Raw genomic sequence first — 25,259 nt, 5'->3', positions numbered from 1 at the left:
ACTGAGAGGAGTCCTCCACATAACTTAAAGTAATGCAGAGAACTGACCAGAGCTTCTGACCTAAACTCCAATTCTTACCTTCTCATTGTGAACCAAGTTGGGTATCTACCTGGATACTGAACGAACGAGGATGGGCTGGCAATTTGGGATTTACCCAACCAAATAATATTCTTATTGGCTTAAACCAAAATACAAAATGATTGTATAGCATGACAAAATTTCATGCCGGATGGGGAGTCTCCCGGTTAAAAAAGACCCCTGTCATTTTCGCCAGGGAAACAGGTCGAAAAGCGAAAAGTCAGCTACTGGAACAAATCTGAAAACACACCCCAACTGAACATCACCAGAGTTAAAGATCGGTACTATCAACATAAGAAGCCGAATGGCAAAGAAATGGAGCTAGCTGAGGAATTAGATAAGTACCAGATCGACATAATTCGGGTGACTGAAACAAAAAAGACAAAAACTGGTGAGAACATTCTCAGCAATAAATACAAAATATTACATTCAGGCACAGACAATCAAGGAGAAAAGAAAGAATAGCCATAGTATTCAACAACACTAAACACGAGACTAATCTTCTTGAATGGCAGACAGCCGCAAGTAGAGTGATGTGTGCAAATATCAGAATGGAGAAATAAACTCATTTGTGCCTACTATTAGAACCTTCTCAGAGAAGGTTCTAATAGTAGAAGTGGAGGAATTTTTTGAGGCTTTAGAGAAAGCAACTGACACAATGAAAAAGAAAAAGTTGGGCCTTGTTGGGGATCTAATTAGCAGAGTAGGAAATGATTGTCAGACATACAAAAATATATTCGGAAAATTTGGAGAAAAGAGCAAAGCTAATAATAATGGCAAATAACTGTTGGATTTCTGCTCAGGACATGGACTGGTTATTACAAACACAATGTTTCAATATAAAAATATACACAAATTTACATGAAGAGAAGGGGAAAAAGAATAAGAAAAGTCTCATTGACTATGTCATTGTTCATAGTGATGTTTTCTCCCTGCTGCAGGATACCAGAGGGTAAAGAGGATTTGAAATTGGAAGTGATCACCATTTAGTCTTGAGCAGGATAAAATTAATTTCATATTGAAAAGTAGAACATGTAAGAAAGGTTTAAACCGAATAAAAGTTGGAAAGGGGATTAAATTAGAGGCTAGCAAAAGAAAAACAACAGACTATCGCTCAGGGCCGATTCCCGGATTGAGACATCGTTATGGGCTTGTCGATCAAAGGACGTTTGGGCAGAAAAACGCCACCCTAATTGGTCGGTGAAGTAAAAACAAGTAGGGGCAGAGAAAAGAAGTTAGAAAAAGTGTTCGCCATTAGGAGAACAGGTATAAAAGGATTGGAAACCCCCCCCCCCCACGAGGCTTTTTTGGTTTTGATTCTGTTCCAGGAGAGTCCTTCACGAGCTCTTTCGTGGGGATTTCACGGTGATTTCCTGAGCGGCGAGATTGGAGTTATGTCTCCGACGCCACAACACAGAAACAAAAGAGAGCGGAATTTCAGTTCCGTATTTCCTATGTGAGAAGTGAAGAATGCCATAAAGTCGAGGAAAAGAAAGCATATTCTTTGTGTTCCAACTTCAGTGACAACTACGAAAAACGGAGAACTGTAAAGAAATCGATGTCCACGTGGCGAGTTGCATAGCCGATATATAGATGATTCAAAGTGTGTTCGAAGTTACGAAAAGTTAAGCCAGCGTAAACCTAGTTCAAACTCAAAAGGAACGTAGCACACCAAGCTAGTTCAATCAGAGGAAGGTAAAGGTCCATATGAAAATCCCAAGAAAGAAAAGTACTGTAAAATATATCTAATGTTAACTAAAATTTGTCTGTGATAAGTATCATTATTCTAATACGGAGCTGTTGAAGTGACCAAGGAAAATTTATACTAGGACTTTAGCATCTGACAGAATATATTAAAAGTAAGCTGGCTAGTGTTAATGTTATGTGAATAATTAAGTATCCTGAGAATTTTGCATGTCTATTGTAATGTATAGGAAAGTTAAATGTCATAGTTGTGTGTTAGTGCAGAAAAAGGTTTAGTTAATCTACTTAAGTTTGAATAGTTAAATAGTGTGAATTAATCTTATTTGTCCATGTCAAGTGAATTTATGTGTTGAATTGTTATGGCGGCATGATCGTAATACTCATTATAGGATCATAGCCTAATTACTTGTAATAAGCTGGTGTTAGTTTGTAAGTATTTAGTTTAGCATTAAATTGAGTAATCATAAAGAATTGAATTGTACCATGTTAGGGAACTTAATAAACCTTTGTTCAATGATAAATGAGTTGTCTGAAATTGCTGTCCAATGCACCACTTAAAAATTTACGAACCTAATCACGCGGGAAATTAATGTTTAGAAACGAGATAAAGTGTCACGACTGCAACATAGTTACACTTTCGAACATATTTGAGTTCTTTCTCCTTGTTTTTGTATATAATATCTCAAACTAAATATCCCAAAAGGCACAGTATAAATACAAATATTAGGGGTACTAAGGGGAGAAATAACTTAGATATTAGTAAATTTTTTGGTGACATCTCGTGCATAGATAATAGAAGAACATAGATAAGAGGAAATTACTAGATAGAATAAAAATCATAAATTAGGTCACAACAGTACTCATATATAAAAACGGAAATAAAACTGAATGTGAGAATTACAGAAGTATTTCTTTACTGAGTATTCCTGGTAAGGTATATGCAAGTATACTTGAGAAACGGCTCAGAAGGGTTGTAGAAGAGAAGCTTGGTGAAGAGCCAGTTAGATTCAGGCCAAATTGAGACTGTCGGGATCAGATTTCCACTTCACGACAGATAGCTGAGAAATCATGGGAATATAACAAAGATCTGTACTTGAGTATTGTAGATCTGGAAAAGGCATATGAGAAGGTGCCAAGAGAGAAGCTATTAAAGATGCTACAGTAATATGGTGTCAACGGGGCATTATATCAAGCCATACTAAGTCTTTATTTGAGTGGTAAGTCAGCAGTGAGAATTGAAGGAAGTACAGGAAGGTGGTTTAATATTAAATCTGCTCTTAGACAAGGATGTACATTATCTCCTCTGTTATTCATTATCTATATGGATCACATTATGAAATTAATTAAACATGATATCAAAATTGGAGATGTTAATAAGCTCTTTGCTTTATGCGGACGATGTTATACTTCTAAATAAATCCGCTACAAGTCTACAAGATTCGCTGACTAAATTGAGTAACTGTTGTCATAGATATGGTATGAAGTTCAGCAATAAACAGACAAAGACAATGAAAATAGGCAAAATCAATGAAAATGTCAACTGCATTGTGAATGGAGAACCTGTGGAACAAGTAAAACATTTCAGCAACTTAGGCACAATTTTTAGTGAAGATGATAAATTAAATATGGAAATAGACAACAGAATCAACGAAGCTGGTATGGTAGGAAGTCAACTGAATAAATTCATATGGAATAAGAGACAAATTAGTCAGAACACTAAATTAGCTGTATACAAGACAGTGTTCAAACCAGTTTTAACTCATGGATCTGAGAGCTGGGTCAGAAGTAAAACACTTGACCAAAGACTAGAAAGTGTAGATATGAGAGTCCTCAGAAAGATTAAAGGCATGAACAGATGGTATCAATGGCAATATCATATTAAAAACGAGGAAATTAGGAAAGAACTTGACATTGTCAGCATCCAGGAATGTGTTAGCAGAGCTAATCTCAGGTGGTATGGTCACTTAAACAGAATGGGCGAGGAAAGATTAGCCAAACAAGTGTTCGCTGCCAGGTTGGCAGGAAAACAACCCAGAGGAACACCAAGATATAGGTGGATTGAAACAGTACAAAGTGCCTTAGATGATAGAAATATAAGATCTGATAATGTTGGAGTCTTGACAAGTAACAGACTGATTTGGAGAAATTTGTAGATAGGAAGTTAGTAATAATGTAAATTTTTCATGTAGTACAATCGTATCCTGTACATCCCTTGAGGGTACATCGCAGGAATTTGATAATGATGATGATGAAGAAATTATATTCTTGTTTAATCCTTTATCCAAGTATAAGCAGAGTTTGTGCCTGAAGTATCTCCGGGACTGGGAAACTTGTATATAGAGATAATAATTTCACATCACTTGCCTTAGTAGCCCATAATGCAAAGCAAATATCCTTTCAAACTTGCATAATACTATGCATTATGGAAGGGGTCACAACAGAGTTTCGACCAGTGAAATGAAAAAGTAAAGCAGTGCTCATCATAGCCCTACAGTAGTTAGTATATCATCATATAGCAAAAAGCTGTCAGTTTTCCTTTTTCACCAATCTCATATAGTTGAAAACCAAAGGACCGATTGAAACTAAAGCACAAAAATGACTGATCCCCAGATGGGTATCAGTCATCTTTGTTGGCCGTGAGTTGGCCTTCTCTACATGGGTTTGCACTCCAGTCATCTCTGAATTGACTATAAGACTACATTGAATTAAGAGGATGGAATTATTTAAAAAACTCTCATAGCAAGAACAGACAGAATTTTATCACCCCCCTTCCCCTTCCTAGTGAATATTGCATAATGTGGGTAGTCTACACCATCTAGTCAAAAATTTGATATCTCTTAGAATGCTTCTTTCTAAATACAAAACTTGTCTGACTGAGCAATAAAATTTCCATAACACAATATCATAATGTATTTGGATGTCATATTGCTGGTTTTCAAATCCATGTTTCTTTCTAACCATCCAAAAATGATATTTTAATTCATTAATTATATAAGTCAAAATTCTCTTCCCATTGCTGACAGATGGTGGACAACACTGCAAAAAAATAACCTGTGTGTCATAAGTAATGGAATGCCCAACACATCTGTTCCAAATACGGATGTCAAGAGGGAAGCTACAGAATGCGTTCCACTGTTTCCAATCGGTAACAGATATCATGGATTGGATCTTCAATGTTATAGTACCTCCATTTGATGGTATTGACTGAAAAGTGGCCATATGCAATTCTCAAAGCAAGATCCCTCCTGTTAGGGATACCCTTGGAACTTCAATAAGTTATGAAACAAACTGTTGTCTGTAACCAACTGTGGAAGTTTGTGGTAAAAAAGATTAAAGATTTCTTTATAGAAAATTTTACTCTTTTTTAATGAAAAGATTGTCAATGCCAAATGTTCTAGTATTCAGGAACAATCTCAGCTTTCAGACCTTTATAATCATTTAATCCAAACAGGGAAAGATGCAAACCCAGGTAGTACAGGAGAAGGTCTGCACATGTGTGATTGGTCTGCAATATTTGATGAATTTTTGAAGTTCATCATCAAATTCCTGGTATATATCCTCAAGGAGTGTACAGGATATGATAGTACTACATGAAAAATTTATATCATTACTAACTTCCTATCTACAATTTTCCTCCAAATCAGTCTGTTACCTTTCAAGTCTCCAATATTATGAGATCTTATATTTCAGTCTTCTAAGGCACTTTTTACTGTATCAAACCACCTATATCTTGGTCTCCCTCTGGGTGTTTTTCCTGCCAACCTGGCAAGGAATACTTGTTTTGTTAATCTTTCCACTCCCATTCTGTTTAAGTGACCATACCACCTGAGATTAGCTCTGCTAACACATTCCTGGATGCTGACAATGTCAACTTCTTTCCTAATATCCTCGTTTTTATTAAGATATTCCCATTGATGCCATTTCTTCATGCCCCTAATATTTCCAGGACTCTCTTATCTGCGGTCTCTAATCTTTGGTCAACTGTTTTGCTTCTGATCCAGTTCTCAGTTCCATAAGTTAAAATTGGGTTGTACACTGTCTTGTAAATAGCTAATTGAGTATTTTGGATAATTTCTCTCTTATTCCGTATAAATTCATTCAGTTGACTTCTTACCAAACCAGCTTTGTGAATTCTGTATTTATTTATTTCCATATTTAATTTACCATCGTCACTAAAAATCATTCCTAAGTAGCTGAAATGTTTTACTTGTTCTATAGGTTCTCTCACAATGCAATTGATATTTTCAATATTTTTGCCTATTTTCATTGACTTGCCTTTTTAATGCTGACCTTCATACCATATCTATTACAACAGTTATTCATTTTAGTCAGGGAATTTTGCAGACTAGTAGCGGATTTATTTAGAAGTATAACATCACCAGCATAAAGCAAAGAGCTGACATTGGCATCTCCAATTTCGATATGAGGTTTAATACCACTTTTCTTCATAATATGATCCATATAGATCATGAATAAGAGATGAGATAATGTACATCCTTGTCTAACACCAGATTTAATATTAAACCACCTTCTTGTACTTCCTTGAATTCTAACTGCTGACTTACAACTCAAATAAAAACTAAGTATGGCTTGATATAATGCCCTATTGACACAATATAACTATAGCATCTTTAATAGCTTATCTCTTGGCACCTTCTCATATGCCTTTTCCAGATCTACACAACTCAAGTAGAGATCGTTGTTATATTTCCATCTGTAGTAAATTGAAAATCTGATCCCAACAGCCTCTATTTGGCCTGAATCCAGCTGGCTCTTCACCAAGCTTCTCTTCTACAATCCTTCTGAGTCGTTTCTCAAGTATACTTGCACATATCTCACTCAGCAGAGAAATACCTCCGTAATTCTCACATTCAGTTTTATTTCCGTTTTTATATATGGGTACTATGAGAGCTCAACTCCAATCATCTGGAATTCATCCCTCTGTCCAGCCCCTCTGAACTATGCAGAGCAGCCACTGTAATTCTTTTATACCTCCATACTTGAGCATTTCTGGTCAAATATCATCTACTCCTGCTGCCTTTCCACATTTCAGGCTTTTGATGGCTTTTTCTACTATGGATATATATTCCTAACTGCATGCCTGGTCAGTGTTTTTTACCACTCTGCTGTCATCACTGCTTGTTTCATTTAGCAAGATTCTCAGATCCATAAGTTAAAATTGGTTTGAGCACTGTCTTGTATACAGCTAATTTAGTGTTTTGGCTAATTTCTCTCTTATTCCATGTAAATTTAGTCAGTTTACTTCCTACCGTAGCAGCTTTATTGATTATGTTGTCTATTTCCATACTTAATTACTACTCCATACTTCAAGTATATCTTTTTCTCCTGTTTTCATGTCACCTTTATCATCTCTAATTCCTTTTACAGCACTCCTTCCTCCATTTCTGAGCTCCTTCAACAACCTCCAGAATATCTTGCCACCTTCTTGATATTTATTTTCTAAGTTCTTAACAAATTCTTCCCATGAATTTTGTTTAGCTAGTTTTACGCAGAGTTTACTTGCATTTGTCTCTGTATTCTCTAAGAGCACAAGCTGACTTATTTGCCAGGAACTTTTGATATGCTTTCTTCTTTTCCTTCACTGCCTCTTTAACTTCCTATGTCCACCATGGAGTTCTGATTTTTCTATCCTTGCAGACAAACCTCACCACATGCCTCTCTGGCTAAATCACTAAGTGTTTTCTTCAGGGCTTGCCACTGAATCTCCAAGGTTTGTTCCTGTTCTCAAACTCTTTCATGTTTTCTTGAATAATATTCGAGTATTTTAGTCTACAGTTCACATCTGAGAGTTGCTCAACTTTTATTCGCTTTAAAATTTGCCGGCCTGGATGGTTGAGTGGTTAGCGTATCCACTCTCCAGCCAAAAGGTTGCAGGTTCGAATCCACATTTTAAGGCTTTGATGGATTTTTCTACTTCAAGTATGGATATATATTCCTGACTCCATGCCTGGTCAGTGTTTTCTTACCACTGTGCTGTCATCAATGCTTGTTCCATTCACCAATTTTTCGAAGTAATTACTCCATACTTCAAGGATATCTTTTTCTCCTGTTTTCATGTCACCTTTATCATCTCTAATCCCTTTCACAGCACTCTTTCCTCCATTTCTGAGCTTCATCAACAACCTCCAGAATATCTTGCGATGTTCTTGATATTTATTTTCTATGTTCTTACCAAAGTCCTCCTATGATTTTTGTTTAGCTAGTTTTACACAGTGTTTCTTACATTTGTTTGTATCTCTAAGAGCACAAGCTAACTTATTTGCCAGGAACGTTTATATGCTTTCGTCTTTTCCTTCACTGTCTGTTTTACTTCCTGTGTCCACAATGGAGTTCTGATTTTTCTATCCTTGCAGACAATCTGCTACATGCCTCTCTGGCTGAATCAATCAGTGTTTTCTTCAAGACTTGCCACTGAATCTCCAAGGTTTGGTTCCTGTTCTCAAACTCTTTCTTGGATAATCTTAGTGTATTTTTGTCTACACTTCACATCTGAGAGCTGATCAACTTTTATCCGTTTTAAAACTTTCTTACATGTTATTCTTTTCAATATGAAATTCAATTTTATCCTGCTCAAGACGAAATGGTGATCACTTCCAATTTCAAATCCTCTTTACACTCTGGTGTCCTGCAGCGGGAAGAAAACATCACTATCAACAATAACATAGTCAATGAGAATTTTCTTATTCCTTGCCTCGTCTCTCCATGTGAATTTGTTTACATTTTTATGTTGGAACATTGTGTTAGTAATAACCAGTCCATGTCCTGAGCAGAAATTCAACAGGTATTTGCCATTATTATTAGCACTGATCTTTTCTCCAAATTTTTCCAAAATATTTTTGTAGAAATATATTTTTGAAACTGTATTGCTTAAATAGCAGAATTTTAAGACCAGAAGCCAAAATCTTCCATTCTTCTTTAATACTTGAAGAAATTTCTTTTTAACTTCTTGGTATCAGCTGGGACCAAAAAAATTGCACAGGCTTACTAAATATTGTACGTGCAGTTGGCCTAGTGTTTTTGCGCTTCACAACCATATGCCTGGGGAAGGAGTGTCCTAGGTTTGATTCTCGTCAATGACGTAAGTAGCTGAAGGATCTTCCTCAGCCACAGATAAGTTAGCCAGTCTTGGGCGTGGACAGCATCCCACAAGCAGGCAAACCAGCCCTGTGAACACACAGGGTACAGTCATAGGATATAGTACGGCAAGGAAGGCAACAGGAAACTACCTTGCCCATTATCAATTTCCCTAGATAGTGGCATATATATATATATATATATATACACACACACACACACACACATAGGCTGTTCAATAAGTAATAAGACTATATTTATACAGAAAACAGATTACCTTTAATCGTCATCGTTTACATGGTCTTTTTCAAAGTAACTACCGTGAGACGGAATGCATTTGTCCCAACGTTGCGTCCACTTCTTAAACACATGTGAAAGTCAGTTTTTTGAGAGTTCTTTCAAAACCACCTCCGCAGCTTTTACACATGCTTTGTTGCTTTCGAAATGGCGGCCTCTTAGTGGTTTCTTGAGCTGAGGAAACAGCCAGAAATCGCACGGTGCGAGATCAGGACTGTATGGAGGGTGTGGTAGGATATCTGTGTTGTTCTTCTGCAAAACATCCACTACACAACCAGCAATATGTGGCCTTGTATTATCGTTGTGCAATAAGAAGCCATTCTTCAGCAATGGATGCTTCCTTTTGACGTGCTTGATGATAATCGCTGCTGTGTTGATCATTGTCTCTGTGGAAAATTGAACGTTGAAGGTCTTCCTTCAACGTTCAATTGTCGTTGAACATTGAAGGACGTTGGACGTTAAAGGTCTTCCCTCACATTCAACATCTTCCACATTTTGCCTTCCTTAAAAGTTTTATGCTAGCGAAAAACACTTGCCCTTGACATTGCTTCATCGTGGAAAGCTTTGCGTATCATGTTAAAAGTGTCCGGATGCCGATTTTTGCAAACGCACACAAAATTTAATCGCATAATGCTGTTCCAAGGACGTTTCCATTTCGAAGACTGGTCGTGCCTAGTAGGCGCTCCGAAACAAGCTTGCATTTGCCAGAGTCACGTGACACTCTAGCACATCAGCCCATATACGGCATCTATCAACCGCTTTTGTTAATACAGACAGCAACATTTCTTTATTCCACAGAAATTACTATTGTGATGAGTGGTTTCGCCACAGTAAAATTAGTCTTATTACTTATTGAACAGCCCACGTATATAGCTGCCCCTAAACAGCCTAAAGGCTTTAACCACAATAACTATATAATTGGTTTTCTTCAGCTTCTATGGCTTCAGTACTATGGCTTTATAAGAAAAGGAAAGTGGCCCAATTTTCCAGTCTTCTAAGATTTCAAAATTCTTGTATATAAGTTCTTGAACTGGTAATATTGGGTATGTGGAGAAGAGAATTCCAAGTATAATGTGGGGTTCTCTCTCTTAGGGATTAGCCCAAAAGGAATGCCACCAAGATCGCACTTTCCAAAAACCTTTAATCTTGTGTTGTCTGCATTAGCAATTAATCCACTGATCTTGCCGAATTTTTCGAAAATACCAAAAAAAATATATATGTAGAATCATTATTCGTCTCATCAGTCCGACTCTGAAGTGATACCAAGGATGAAGTAATGTGGAAGTCATATTTCCATATACAAGTATCCAAAACATGTTACACCTTAATAAAATACTCGGAATTAGAGACAGCTGTTGAAAATTTTTTCAATTGGTTATACTGTAAATTAAAGATGCCAAAAAATTATATTCTTGGTTTAATCCCTTAAACAGCAACAAGAAGCAGTTTAAATTTAACCATTCTTCTTAAACACTTGCCCATATATGAGGGTGGTTCTATAAGTTTCCAGCCTGACTAACTTTTAGAGGTGATAGAAAGAAAACAATTATGTCACTTTTCAACATAATTTCCCTTTACTTCAACACACTTTTCACATCTTCGAATTAGCATTATATGCCCTTCAATAAATAGCCTGTACTTTTGTCTGCAAAATTGCCTAAAACTGCATCTTTCACCTCAATGTCATCTGCAAATTTCCTTCCTCAAAGGTCTTTCTTCAGTTTCAAAAAGAGGTAGTAGTCACTGGGTGCTAGATCTGGGCTGTAGGGTGGGTTCAATCTCCTGGAAGCCACAGTCCTTCACTGCAGTCTTCATAACAACAGCCATATGGACTGTGGCATTGTCATAAAACAGGCAAATAATTCAGCATTCCTCTCTCTTCTCCTTTATGGCTTCACACAATGTGTGCGTAGTGTAGCATAATATTCTGCATTCACGGTGGTATTCCTTTCCTTGAAGTCAATCAAGAGAATTCCCCAACAATCCCAAAAGATTGTTGCCATGATCTTCTTGGTGGACTGAGTGATCGTACCTTTTCTCAGTGGTGCTTCACCTGGTTTGTACCACTCCGTGGATTCCCTTTTGGAACGAGGATCATAATAAAGGACCATGGTTACATCTCCAGTGACAATGGATTCCAGCACTTCTCTCCAATTCCCTTGGCAAAGCTCTAAAAACTTGCAGGAACAGGTCAGATGATGTTCCTTCTGAATTGAAGAGAGAAGTCATCACACCCACCTTGCACTGACCTTCGTCATATGAAGTTTCTCGTGAATGATGCGAAAGATGGTTGTTATAGAAAACCCCAACCTTGCTGAGCTTTCTCTGAGCTTCAGCCATCTGTAATTGAGTAGTTCCTCCTCAACAAGAAAGTATTCTCCTCAGTCATCACTTTCACAGGCCGACCATCATGAAGATCATCTTTGATGCTCTCTCTCTCTTCCTAGGCAAAACTGTTTAGCTCATTCCTTCAGGGTGGAATATGAAGGAGGAGTTCCCCATAAACACCATCCAATCGCTGTCTGAGAGCACTTGGAAAAAGCCCTTCTTTGGTAAAAAACTTTATCACAGCACGGTACTCAATTTTTAACATTGCGGCCACTTAGAGCCATCTGTTAGTCAAACTAGTACCTTCAACTAAATGACACAGGTAGAGGATTCAAACTGGTACACTAAGCTTCCCATAGATGGTGCTATTTGTTATGCACAGCATTTTAAAATTGTATCTCAGTTGGAAACTTTTAGAACCTACTTCATAAACCTAAAGAATTCACAAATGCTGCTTGTACTAGGAGCAGTACCCACAAGCTATTAAGTTGGAGAGTGGATATACTAACTGCTCAGTCAGGCTGACAGACTATAGTTTTGCAACCTGTTGTCTGCTGGATTAATATATATATAACCAAAACTGTACTAATCATAATGCACATTATGTTCATTAACTTTTGAATTCAAGTGATATGAAATACACAAATAACTGCTGATATATCACATAGTTAAAAAAGAAAATTTTAAAAATAATCCTACTTCTCCATGTTTCTAACTTGTGTTCTTCAAGTTCTTCCATTTGAACCTAAAATATGAAAAATAATGATGAACAATGATTGCCAGTACTCTTCCTTAACAATAAAAAATAAGCATAAAATCATGAAGCCAGTTTTTTTTTTTCTTTACTAAGTAATACTGCATATTGAATGATCTTCAAATTAAGTAGATGCCCAGTGTGTAAATAACCTAATGCACCACTTTCTGAAACTTCCACATTACTACAATTTTTGAATTTTAAAAAGAAATCACTGAAAAAGTGTATATGAATAGAAAGGCTTGGGAATTGGTGATTATTCATAACAGTGCTTCATGGCATAAACAAGACCAAAAAAAAGAAACAATAATTGATTTATTGAACTTGCTAATATTTCACTGGTTTCCTAACCAGTGTAAAATTATTTCAGAGGACTGAGCACAAATTTCAACTGTGGAAGAGAGAGCACTCAGTTAGAATGCTATGGAAGCAATTCAAATTATAACTGAAAAAGAGTGACTGAAAAATCATACATGAAAAAAGTGGATGCCTTGTCCTAGTAAGGCACCTACCCTCTTATTTATTTATTCTTATGGCAAAAGGAATACTGAACAGCTACAGGTCAATGTCCAGTCTGGAAAGTCAATCCAAGGCCTCATCTGTCACCTTGTGGATGTCCTGTAAAACACCAGCATGAAATTGGTGCCTTGGGGAGTCATCACAATATGAGTAATCGTCTGAGCCACAGGAGAAAAATCATATTAAGGGTGGTCTAACAGTCCCAATCATGTTGGACTGGAGTCTGGGTACTCCTTGTGTGGGAGTGGTAATCAGTTTGTCACCGTAGTTGCATGCCACTGTCTTTAATTTTTTCTATTATTTAGCAACCACTACAGACAACATAAGATTCCAGAGTCAGATCAGGAATCCCATCTGTATGATGTGCTTTGGCTCAAGATTTTCATGTCATACTTCATTGCCTTCATTTGTTCACCCGAAAACTTCACCCAGTTATTTGCTTATGTATCTCATGAAGTTGATCACATACAATCCAATTACCTTAACAGTGAGACAAGGGGCTATTGAGCAAAACTTCTGTCAAACTATGTTTCCACCTCTCATTATACTAATGAAATAATGGCAATATTATTCCATTGCTCCTAAAGAGGCCACTATGGCCACAGAATTACTGGCATCAATCTTCTCCTCACTTGTTTAGATGACCAAGACAAATATTCCCCAGTATTCCACAAATCACCATGAGTATGTTTCTCTAACCTTCCAAAAGAAGAATATCAGGAAAATACCAAATAGCCTTGATACTAATGAACTGTTAGATAGATGCCAGATGAGTTGTCCTACTTATCTGACATCTAACTGTTCATAAGCAACCTTTTATTCAACCTGTTTTTGAAAAAAAAAAAAAGGGAAATAAAAGTAATCCAGAGCCTCCATAGGTCAGTCAGTATAGATGAAGCCCTTTGATCAGAAATACCTGGTTTCGCTTCCTATGATGTAGGATACTTTCATCTGGTTTCTTTTGACTAAAGGTGAGTTAGCTGTCTCATATGGAGGTAGAGGAGTTTTTCATCCAGAAACTCAGGTTTTTCATCCCTCAAAACAGGCAAACCAGCTCTATGAACATACAGAGATCTACAGTCATGAATACTTGCCCTTACGGATGCAGCAGAGGAGTGGTGAGCCAGGTGCATTAATTCGTCATACCCCCCCCCCCCATTAGTGGACTCTGTCCTAAGGGATGGATGAGAAGGGAAGGGAAAGTAATCCATCACACTATCATCTCATTACTTTTGCCTCAATACTCTTAAAGGTGATGAAGAAGAATGTCAGTAGCAAAGCTCTTTGACTACCTAGAGGCCCATCAGTTAAATAGTAATCACCAATATTGATTCCATCATTCTCATTCTACAGCAAACTTTCTCGCTAACCTTACCGAATTTTGGAAACAGGCCATGGAAAGATTTGGAGAATCTCATGTGGTCACTCTTGATATTTCCAAGACATCTGAGTCTGGCATCATGCCTTCTTTCCAAACTACCATCTTATGGTCTCATCCTATCCTTTGTGAATGGATTACCATCATCCTCTCTCTGGTCTTTCAATACATGTCATGGTGAATCGTTCCCTTTCATCTGTTTTTTTTTTTTTTTCCCATCAATGCCAAAGTACACAAGGCTCTGTGCTTTAATGTGCACTCATTCTCTCATAAACCAATAATTTTCTCTCATTCCATCCAATCCTATTCATCAGCAAAGTACTCAGCTTCAAGATCTTTTATGGCCAATGAATTAAACACCCATCTTCTAGCACTTGAGAAAGTGCAGTGTAGATAATTCAGTAAACTTTAATGATATCAAAACACAATGTTTTGGTATCAAAACACAGCCATTTGGTTTCTGCAATATGTGCATTCTATAAATATTTCCATGGCAAATGTTCATCTGAAATAGCATATAATTCTCCCACACCCAGTACTCAGTCCATTGGAAAAGGTGCAGCTACCACCCAACATCCCTTCACAGTACACCATGAAATCCACAGAACAAGTTTCTTTTCCTCCTCCTCATTCATCCCTGGTACCGCTGGATTGTGGAACAGTCTTCCCCCCTGATGTGTTTCACAAGGAATATATGATCTGATTGAAATATTCACTTGTTTGCAAATGATGCAAAATTAGGTAGATCCAACAGTCAATAAAGATGATGTTAACATTTTAAATTGCTCCAATAGAACAATTTAAATAAACTGGCGATATGGACAAAAGAAAACGGCTGTTAGTTTAATGTGGCAAGGTGTAAGATTAAGAATTTGGAATGAAAATATTACAAGTTTTGTAACACATTGATGGAAATGCACTTCAGGAAATTGATTTAGGGGTGTTGGTAAATAGCAGATTGAGGTTCTAAGGACATATTGCAAAGGTGACAAGAATAGAAGAATACACTAACAAGTAGTGATAAACAAATTTTCATTCCTTTTCATAAATCCTTAATGCTATATCTGGATGACTGTGCACAGGTCTAGTTGTCTGGGTTTCTTGGGATTAGGAGATGGTAGAGGATTCACAGGCAAGTGAACAAGATGACAAGTACTCTGTAGAATTCTCCTTATGACAACAAACGGTGGGTTGTAAAAGGCAGCAGAAATAAGGGGATATATGATAGAGAACACTTAAGTTGCGAAAATGGCTTTATAGGATTGATGTAGAGGAAATTTTTCAGTGCTTAGAGGTGGCAGAATAAGTGTGGTTAAGAAAGGGTGTAAGACTAGATTTTATTGCTTGGAGAGTGGTAATGAGTGGAATAATTACCAGTCAGTTATATATGACACAATAAATGAGGAGACATTATATTATTACTTATTAACTGTATTAATAATTAAAACTTTAATGATGTGTAATTGAAATAACTCTCCCACATCTTTGATATTGAGTGGCAGTGTTTCCAATTCAAGTTCAGATTATGACATAAGGCTTCAGCACTTTGTAGCAACAACGATGGAGTAAGTGTGTTTCAGACCACATGATATTGTGGTCTGTATCTATTAATGTTTTGCAAGGCCTGATTTCTTGAATTTCCTAATGATGATATGCATGGTGGTGGTGTTGTTTTTTTTCCCCACTGAACATCCAGTTTGTCCAAAATACGAAAGATGATAGTCACAAGAAACTTGGTAGATGCCAGGAAGAACAAGAGGGGAAAATGATGATAGTTTGTTGATTAGAATAAATGTAACCACTAGACTGTAATTCTTGAGAATTCTAGAAATTGGTTCTGAAATAACAGAAATATATGGGCTGGACACTATGCATACTATTTCCTTGTTATTTGAGCCAAGAATATAGGAATCTAAGAGATGTGTGGTCTGGTCTGAGAAGCCATTGAGTTTTGTATATTGTTTGACGTTTAAAAATTCTTGCTGTAGCTGTTACAGCATAAAGCAGATGATGTATGTCATAATAAAGTTATGATAATTCCAATCTTTTGAAAGGGATGGTGAGAACCTGACCTGTGTTGAATGTAGTGTCCAGTGAAAGTAGGCTTTTGATAAATGGAACAGCTGATGATGTGTTAATGAGTAAGATATCTAAGACGGATGATTAATTGTCTTTTTCTATTTCCATAGTAAAATTAATTTGTGGATGCAGATTGTCTCTGCTTGCTAAAAAGGAAGGTAATGTATCTTTGTTCTGGGGCCAGATTGCAAAAACATCACCTATATAATGTACCCCAAAACGAAGGCTGAGGATGTATGGATGAAAAAAAAGAATGCCTTCTAAAGGTTCCAAATAGAAGCTGGCAAGAGCAGGAGAGTGAGGCCTTCCCATGGCAGTTCTTCAACTTACCTGCAGATTCTGTTCTGACAAAAAATACTAATCAGAGCGAATGAAGAAGTGAATTTCAGAAAGACTTGTGTGAGTAAATGAAGTGTGTCTTCAAGAGGTATGTTAGTGAAAAGTGACTCAATACCAAAACTTCCAATTAAATTGTTTGGCTGTCATCATCATCATATTTCTAATTGTACAATTATAAATAAGGAAAACAATCAAAACAAATGAGTAGTCTGTGTACACTAAGATAGAACTTGGAGGTTCTTATAATGTGAAGGAAAACCAGGCTTCTCTGTCATATGCTAACTGACAGATCTATGTTGTCGAGAGTTGGGGGAAACGAGGAGAATATTGCTGAGGATTGTTCAATATGGAGTTCGAGGTCCGCCTGTTTTTCTTTTTCCATCTGTAGGGGAATAGAGGATCAGAGCATCAACGGAAGCAGAAGGTGGATGTCTGAGTTGGTGGCTGAGCCATTTTATTTGGTTTCTTTGAAGAGTGCTGAGTAGCAAGGAATTTATTTTTGTAAGGAAATCAAATAAGGTATTTTCTGTGCCTTTCCAAATAATGAACACATCATCTACATATCTCCACCAAAGCAATGGCTTTGGATTTACTTTGGAAAGGATGTCAGCTTCTAGTTTTTCCATGAACAGATCAGCGCAAGGAGGTAATAAGGGACTGCCCATGGCTAAGCCATCAAGTTGTTTGATGAGACAATTAAATTTGAGGCAATGGCAAAAAAGCTGAGCTGTGTCATGTGGATAGAGATTTTCTATGATCTTGATATCTTCTTCAACAGGTGTGTTGGTGAATAACGAAACTACGTCTAGGCTTGCAAGGATGTCTGTTTTTAAGATGATGATGATGCCTTTTAATTTTTCAGTGAAATGCTTGGAATTCTTTATGAAGGAATCCGAGTTTTTTATATTATCTTTCAAAAGATGGGCTAGATGTTTAACCAGTAGATATGAAAGAGAATTCCTTCCGTCGATGATATCGGGTGAAGTGGAACTCCAATTTTGTGCACTTTTGGTGCGCCATATAAGCGTGGCGTCAGTGGGTGTGGAGATTTCAGACTTCGTTGCAAGTCCGAAGAACATCTAGTCATGTTCCTTATTTGGAAATACCTTATTTGATTTCCTTACAAAAATAAATTTCTTTCACCAAAAAAATAAAGTTCACGTTAGAGCTGGAAAAGAATAATCAATTGCCTTTTCCAGATACACTAATAAAGAAACAAGAGAATGGACAAATACAGCTCACAATCTATCGGAAACCAACAGACACTGGACGTTACCTGCACTTAAAATCGTCTCACCATATTGCGCAAAAACTTAGCATAATACATATGCTTAAAAATAGAGCAACCAATATTATCTCGGAAGAAAAACATCTCCTTGATGAACTCACTCTCATATCTCAAACACTAGTAAACAACAGTTACCCAAAAAATATAATCAAAAAGATTCTTCATAGAAACTCCCCACAGCAACAACCTCCTGTCACGCAATATACATCATCATCCCTTATGCAGGCTCAGTTTCAACAAAAAATAGCCAAACTCATGAAGTCTTTCAACATCAGAGTTGCTCTCAAACCTATCAACACTACATGCTACATTTTAAGATCTTCTAAGGACATCAATGCCTTCTTCAAATACGCAGCTGTATACAATATCCCATGTTCCTGTGGATTAAATTACATAGGCCAAACATCAAGAAGCCTGGAAATTTGAAAAAAAGAACACATAGGGGACGTGAACAACAAAACAGACACTTCAGGATTAGCCCATCACTTCTCGATCTCTATCCACACCATCGTTTGGGATAACAACTCCATGCTTCATATAGAAGAAGATTTTCGATGTAGAAACTTCAAAGAAGCCGCGGTTGTACACTGTTCGGGAGAAAATCTAAACAGAAATCAAGGAATGATTCTGAAAGACATCTGGAAAAGCCTAATAAATTCACTCAGCTTACCAGAATTTCATTTTGCTAAGAACTACACAACACGCTTAATAAACAATGAATGAGACACCACGCTCCATGCTTACGCGCCAGTTTTAATTTTAATTTATTTGACTATGTTACTCTATTCTTTTTTTACTAGCAAACATTATTGTATCGTCATACTTGTCCTGAAGAAACCAGACAGAATAGCTAGTGCAACTTGTTGACAATTTGTGTATATCATTTATTAATATATGGTCAACGAATAAACCAAGAATAAAACTCAAGTTTTAATGTTAAGTGACCAAATACAAAATGATAATTTCACTTTCAGTTAAGGGGCATTCTGAGATGTTAACCACCTGATTATTTGGAACAGTAGGATGTGGGCCTTGATTAGGAAACAAGGGCAAGGGCACTGAATTTGTAGGAAATTGGGGAAATTGGACCTTGCAAAACGTGGAATAGATACAGACCACAAAATCACGCAGTTGAAAACATTTTTTTAAAGAATGTGCTGAAGCCTTACTTTAACATTGTAACTCGAATCTGAACAATTGCCTCTCAATATAAAAGATATGGGAGAGTCTTGCCTTTGCTTTGTGTCATGCATAACATCGCACAGCTCCCAATGTTTCGAATCAATCCTCTGTTTGCATTCTACTTTGTATTAAACTCCCATTTGCCACTGATGATGGCCTGTAACTTTCAGACTGAAATATATGGCCTTTGAATAAACATTATTCACTTATTTCTTTGTGTTTCATGTGAAATAAAGTAAAGATATGGCACAAGTACCTATAAAGAAAGAATAAATTATGTGTAAAGTTATAGTAAACTATGTTATCGTAATAACTAGTCCATCCTGAAGAGAAATCTAGCAAGCTAGCTTTTAGTATACTGGCCCCGTCTTTTTCTTTAAGTCTCCCGAAAACATTCAAGACATTTATAAACCATTTCATGTTCTGTGGTTTATTGGTTTATGTTTCATCCAAAAAAACTGCCAGTTTCTCGTTCTCTTTTCTTTATATCAGCTGCCATCTCTAATGGTTCAAAAACTCTACTCCTCCTTACTATCACTTTTCATGTGACCACAAGGAGAAATAATTTCAATTTACCATTAGGAAATTTGCCCATACCACTCTGCTTGAAACTGGCTCACACTCAAAAATTTATTTTCACATGTAGTGTCAAATACTATAGCTACCCTTGAATAAATCATCCTATATTTAGAAACGCTCATTTTGGCATTCTTTGTGCCTGGAACATAAACAATATTGTATTTTTGTTACTTATCTGATAACTTCACTTCTTTCCCATTAATGCTTCGCATGCTGATAGAACCCTAACTTTAATTCTAGTACAGCTGAAAATGTTAAAGTAGCTTCCTGTTGAAACAGAATAACTTTGTATAACCACTGATATGTCCCAGCTTTCATCATACTTGATGTACCATTGTGATGTAAATGTAATTTCAGATAATAAAGAATATAATTTGTTCAGACAGGTCCAAAATTGCTAGCACAGTCACATTGGTTCAACATGCTAATATTGGAAATGCCATGGGAAAATAAAGATTGAACAATGGGTCAGAGACTCTGCTTTCTGCATCCCTCCTGTGGTCCCTTCCAGATACAGACCACCATGGTTACATATGCAACCCATAGCTTTGTGAAAAGCTTCCCATATTGAGATCACATCTTACATACATACATAAAACTTCAAGGCCCACGTTTCCTAATTGGGTTGTGGAGGCAACAGCTGCAAGAGGATCTTCCAATGGTCACGATCCTCTGCGACCAAGCTCAGGTGTTCTGGTGGGATTCCCAAATGTGTCCACCCAAGGTTTTGGATATAATCTATCCAGTGAGTCCTTGGTCTTCCACTTGGCCTCCCACCCTCTGGCTTGGCAAAGAGGGCCTGCTGAGGGAGCCTCTCTTGTGGCATTCTGACCAGATGTCTGTACCAACGTAACTGTGATTTCTCAACACAAAGCAGCAGCAGTTGAGTATTGAGGGTTTCCCAAATTGCAGAGCTTCTGACTCTGTCGAGTCTTGTCAGCCACGCAACCCCTCAAAGGAAGCTCATTTCAGCCGCTTGGATTCATGTCCGCATTCTTTCGGTCATTACCCAACTCTCATGACCATAGGTGAGGATGGGGACATAGACAGTATTGAAGACAGCCAGCTTTGCCTTCTGGCTTAACTCCCACCTTCAATACTACCGAACGACCAAGCTCCCGCAATATTGAGCTTGCTAAGCCAATTCAAGTATCTAGCTCTACGTTCCATTTTCCATCATTCGTGAATATGGAGCTCTACGTCCCATTTTCTTTCATTCGTAAATATGGACCCAAGGTATTTAAACTTCTCCATCTGCCTCATTGTGACTCCACTTACATGTAGAGTGCACTGAGATGGTTGTCTTGAGACCACAAATGTTTCAGTTTTGGCCACACTGATCTTCATTCCAGCATCTGCAAACCTATCCAGGGTCCACTAGAAGTCATCTGTGGAAGAGCTAAGCAGAACTAGGTCATCTGCAAAAAGCAGATGTCCAATGCTACATCTTCCAAATTTGACATACTCACTGCCTCGGCTGTGCCTATCAATCCAGTCCATAAATATTATGAAAAGGAGGGGTGACAGAACACACCCTTGGCAGAGGCCAACAGAGACTGTGAAAGGTTCAGACTTTGTGCTGTTTACCCTGACACAAAACTCTGGGCATTCATACAGGGACTTGATGGCAGCTAATAGTTGGCCATCCACTCCATACTTATGTACTACATGCCAAAGATTATATCCCGAGGAACCCAGTCATATGCCTTCTCCAAGTCCACAAAACATGTGTAGACATTCTTGGCATATTCCCAAGATTTTGCAAAGACTTGCCTTGAAGTGAAGATTTGGTCAGTTGTACTTCTACCAGGATAAAAGCCACATTGTGTTCCTGGAACTTTGACTCAACTATGCTCCTGCACTGTCTTTCCAAGCACCTAGCATACACTTTCCCAGGCAGGCTGAGCAGAAAGATGCCACGATAGTTAATGCAATCCTTCTGGTCTCCCTTCCTGACGACTAGTATTATTATACCTGTCTGCCATTGCTTTGGTGCTCGCCTAGATATCCAAGCAGTCTGACACACTCAAGTCAGCCAGAGAACACTGTCTCGATTTAAGGCTTTTAGCATTTCAGGCTGAATTACATCATCGCCAGCCGCCTGCCTTGCCTGATTTTAGCGATTTTATTGCAAAATGGACCTCTTCTGCTGTGAGACTAGTCATTGCCCTGATCTGTACCTCTTGGATGTCCATAACTGCTGGGCCACCTGGGTTAAGAATGGAGGATATCCTTCTCGGTTGTTAAAAGTGCACCATCAGAGGCCTTAATTGCCCTTGCTGTGCAAAATTTCCTCCCTCGAAGGCGGTGGATGGTCTACCAGAATACTTTGTTTGAATTTGCATAGGATGAGGCTAATCTTTCTCCAAAGGATTTCAAAGCCTTCTGCTTTGCTGTCTTTACTGCCTCAGCAGCAGCTTTTTGTGTCTCAGCATACCGCAAATGCATCTCATGTGACCTGACCCTAAGCCATGTTAGGTAGGACTCCTCTTTTGCCCGGACAGTTTTTTGGACTTCTTGGTTCCGCCACAGTGTCCTTTTCTCACTGCCCGTTGCCACGCCAGGCCGCTTTCTGCCATAGCATGAAAGTGCAGAGGCAGTGATAGCTGTTCTGAACAGCTTCCATTCCTCCTCAACATCTGCAGTATGCTTGGGAATCTCTTTGAACCTGGAGGAAATGTCATCTGCAAAATTCTTCCTCACAGCTTCATTTTCAAATGCCTCCCATTTCATGTGGTATAGCTGCTTAGGCCTACCAGCGTTGATGGTAGCATCTGGTTTCTGAAGCCGTAAAGTGCACACAACAAGGTGGTGGTCAGTTGATAGTTCTGCCCCTCTTCTCACACAAACATCCAACACTGAGGAAAATAGGTCTTCAGACTATAAAGAAGTCGATCAGAGACCTTTGTTCTAGTGTATCCCTGTACCAGGTATACTTATGGACTTCTCCGTGCTGGAAGAAGGTATTCATTATGGACAAGCTGTTAGTACAGCAGAAGTCCAATAATTTCAACCCATTCACGTTGAGGTCAGGGGCGTCGTTCCTCCCAACAACACCCCTCCATGTCTAGTCATCTATTCCAACATGTGCATTGAAGTCACCCATTAGCAGGACTGATTCCATGTCTGCCACCCTGTCAAAAGCAGCATCCACTTCCTCTAGGAAGGCAGAGTATTCTGACTCCAGATTAGGTGCATAGGCTTGCACCACAGCCAAATCATGATTTTTCATCTGAAGCCTTAACACACATACCCGTCCCCCCAATGGGATCCACTCAGCAACACAGTCAGGGGCTTGTGAGTATCCCCACACCCGCCTGAGCAGACATTGTCGAGCTCACACCAGAGTAGTAGAGCTTCCACCCCTTATCCAGGTCGACAGTTCCAGAGCCTCTCCTCTTGGTCGAAGAAAGCACGACTAAGTCTAGCTATTAGTGCTTGGCTTCCTCGACTAGTTCCAACTCCTTTCCTATCAGAGAGAAGACGTTCCAGTTGCCGAAAACCATAGTCTGGTGCCCTTGTCGTTGCCATTTCCGTCCTTTTGCAGAACCATTTCTTTGCGCTGCCCCTAAATACCTCCCCAAACGGGTAGCGAGCCCATTGATGGAGTTTCCTCTAACAGAGTGCTGAGGAGTGGTGTCTAAGGGATACTGTAACATATTTTTCGAACAGGTCTCTCTGCAAAACCCGAACGCGTCCCTTGGTAACCCGTGAGACGGACGATGCGGTATGAAAATTTTTTGATGGCCTGATCATGTTACAGTGTTTGATAATGTCCTGTTAGCACAAGCCGAAATGACACAGCAAAATAGGAAAGATTCCCTTCAAATACACTAATAGCATTTGGGGGAAGGAGCAAGAAGAGAAGAAAGAAAGAAGCAAGGGAGGAAGAGGAGAGACCAGTCTATAGATAATATAACACATGTATATTACATGAAGTAAGGCATGGTCAAACATCGGGTACCTCGGTTTGCCATGCCCATACTCACTAAAGTGAGCCCGAGGCTGATCACATCTTTATAGATAAAAAATGAATTTAATAAAAAATAAACAAACATAACCCTACAAGTTTCATAAGTCATCAGACTTCCATCAACATTGGTACTAGCAAAAATTAAACACAAAAAAAGACCAGAACAACTAATTACACACACACATTAGATGTTATCACGTAATAATTGGTATATATACAAATAAGTATCCAAAATAAAAATAAAAAAAAACATTAAAAAAATATATATACACCTAAATCTCTTTTTTATGCAAATTTTTTTATGCGAATTCGGAGATACGCGAATTGGGATATCAAAAATAATTTTGTTTTAAGCGATTTTTATTCCCTTTTACACGACCAACCTAAAGTCTAAGTTAGGAAAAAATCCATAATTCAAGAAAATTCTGAGAATTTTGTAGAAATGCATTCTCATATCAATTAAGAAAATTCTGAGATTTTTTTTTTTTTTTTGCATTACCGTTTCAATTAAGAAAATTCTAAAATCTGGAAAATTCTGAGATTTTTTTTTTTTTTGCATTCTCGTTTCAATTAAGAAAATTCTAAATCCTTACGAATTTCATTTATTGGGAATTCCCCAAATTACATAACTGACTACTGCGCATAAAAAAGCAGTTCTTAGTGGTTTGAATTTGCTGTTTGAGTAGACAACATAGTTATTACCGCATTTTTTGCATTTGTATTTTGTAAGTGAAATTAAAATAAAAATTTCGTTATAAAATTAATAATTTTGCCAAGAAATAATAAATGGTAAGCTATATGTAATTTTCAAACTTCATTTCATTAACCGAAGATTTTAATCCAGCCCTCACATGATGTTGTTGCTGATAACCAAAAAAAAAAAAAAAAAAAGGAAAGCCGTTTCCTTGGATATAAAAATTCAAATTTTAGATCGTCTTCAAACTGGGGAGTGCGATGGCTGTGGGTGAGCATTTTGGAGTCCATAAAAAAATGTCAGATCTATAAAGAAAAATGAAGAGGCTACTAGAAAAGCGGTATGTTCTGGTACAAAATCGAGTGCAGAATTATCATCATACACAAAAGATGTTGTTCTAGAAAAGGCTGAAAAAGCTTCAGTGATGTGGATAGAAGATAATGTACAAAAAAGAATGCCAGTTGATGGAAATTCCATCAAGCAATCAGTATTGAGATTTTATGAACAGATTAAAACACTGCAGCCAGATACTTCATTTTACTGTTTCTAGATAAAATTAACCTTCTTTATCATCGCATCAACTTTACGTTAGAAAAAGAATCTCCACAGGGTATCTCTTTTTTGGATTTACACATCAAAAGAAAAGAAGATGGTTCCATCGCCACTTCCGTCTTTCGCAAGCCTACATTCTCAGGTTGCTACATTCACAATTCTTCTGATCATCATCCATCTCAGAAATCTGGCATTATTAAATCACTAGTTTCCAGAGCACACAAATTCTGCTCCTCTGAAGAATCTTTAAACCAGGAATTAGAAGTTATCAAAAATACAGCCATCCTAAATGGATATAATCCCAAAACAACTCAAAAAATCATCAGTCACTTCTGCATACATCAAACCAGACAGGAAGAAGTGCATAGGATTCCCATACCTTACGTTAAAGGCATCTCAGAACGTCTTTCTAAAATTATG

The 25,259-nt window shown here is 37.7% G+C and overlaps 1 protein-coding gene across 9 annotated transcripts in view; it reads right to left on the bottom strand.

Annotated features, from left to right (window-relative positions):
* Window positions 1-25,259, bottom strand: part of LOC150100469 (5'-AMP-activated protein kinase subunit gamma-1-like) — an 855,293-nt gene that overhangs the window by 292,917 nt on the left and 537,117 nt on the right. For all 9 annotated transcript variants that reach the window (XM_090402490.1, XM_090402487.1, XM_090402491.1 and 6 more), the window contains one exon: window positions 12,202-12,247. In XM_090402490.1, the coding sequence (XP_090258616.1) occupies window positions 12,202-12,247 (46 nt within the window). The remainder of the gene's footprint in view (window positions 1-12,201; window positions 12,248-25,259) is intronic.

The sequence above is a fragment of the Typopeltis vanoorti genome, chromosome 13 (assembly GCF_054136105.1).
Source record: "Typopeltis vanoorti isolate ZY-2024b chromosome 13, IOZ_Tvanoo_1.0, whole genome shotgun sequence".
Lineage (NCBI taxonomy): Eukaryota > Metazoa > Arthropoda > Arachnida > Uropygi > Thelyphonidae > Typopeltis > Typopeltis vanoorti.
The sequence above is the reverse complement of the archived record's forward strand: the minus strand, read 5'-3'. Positions and strand labels throughout refer to the sequence as shown.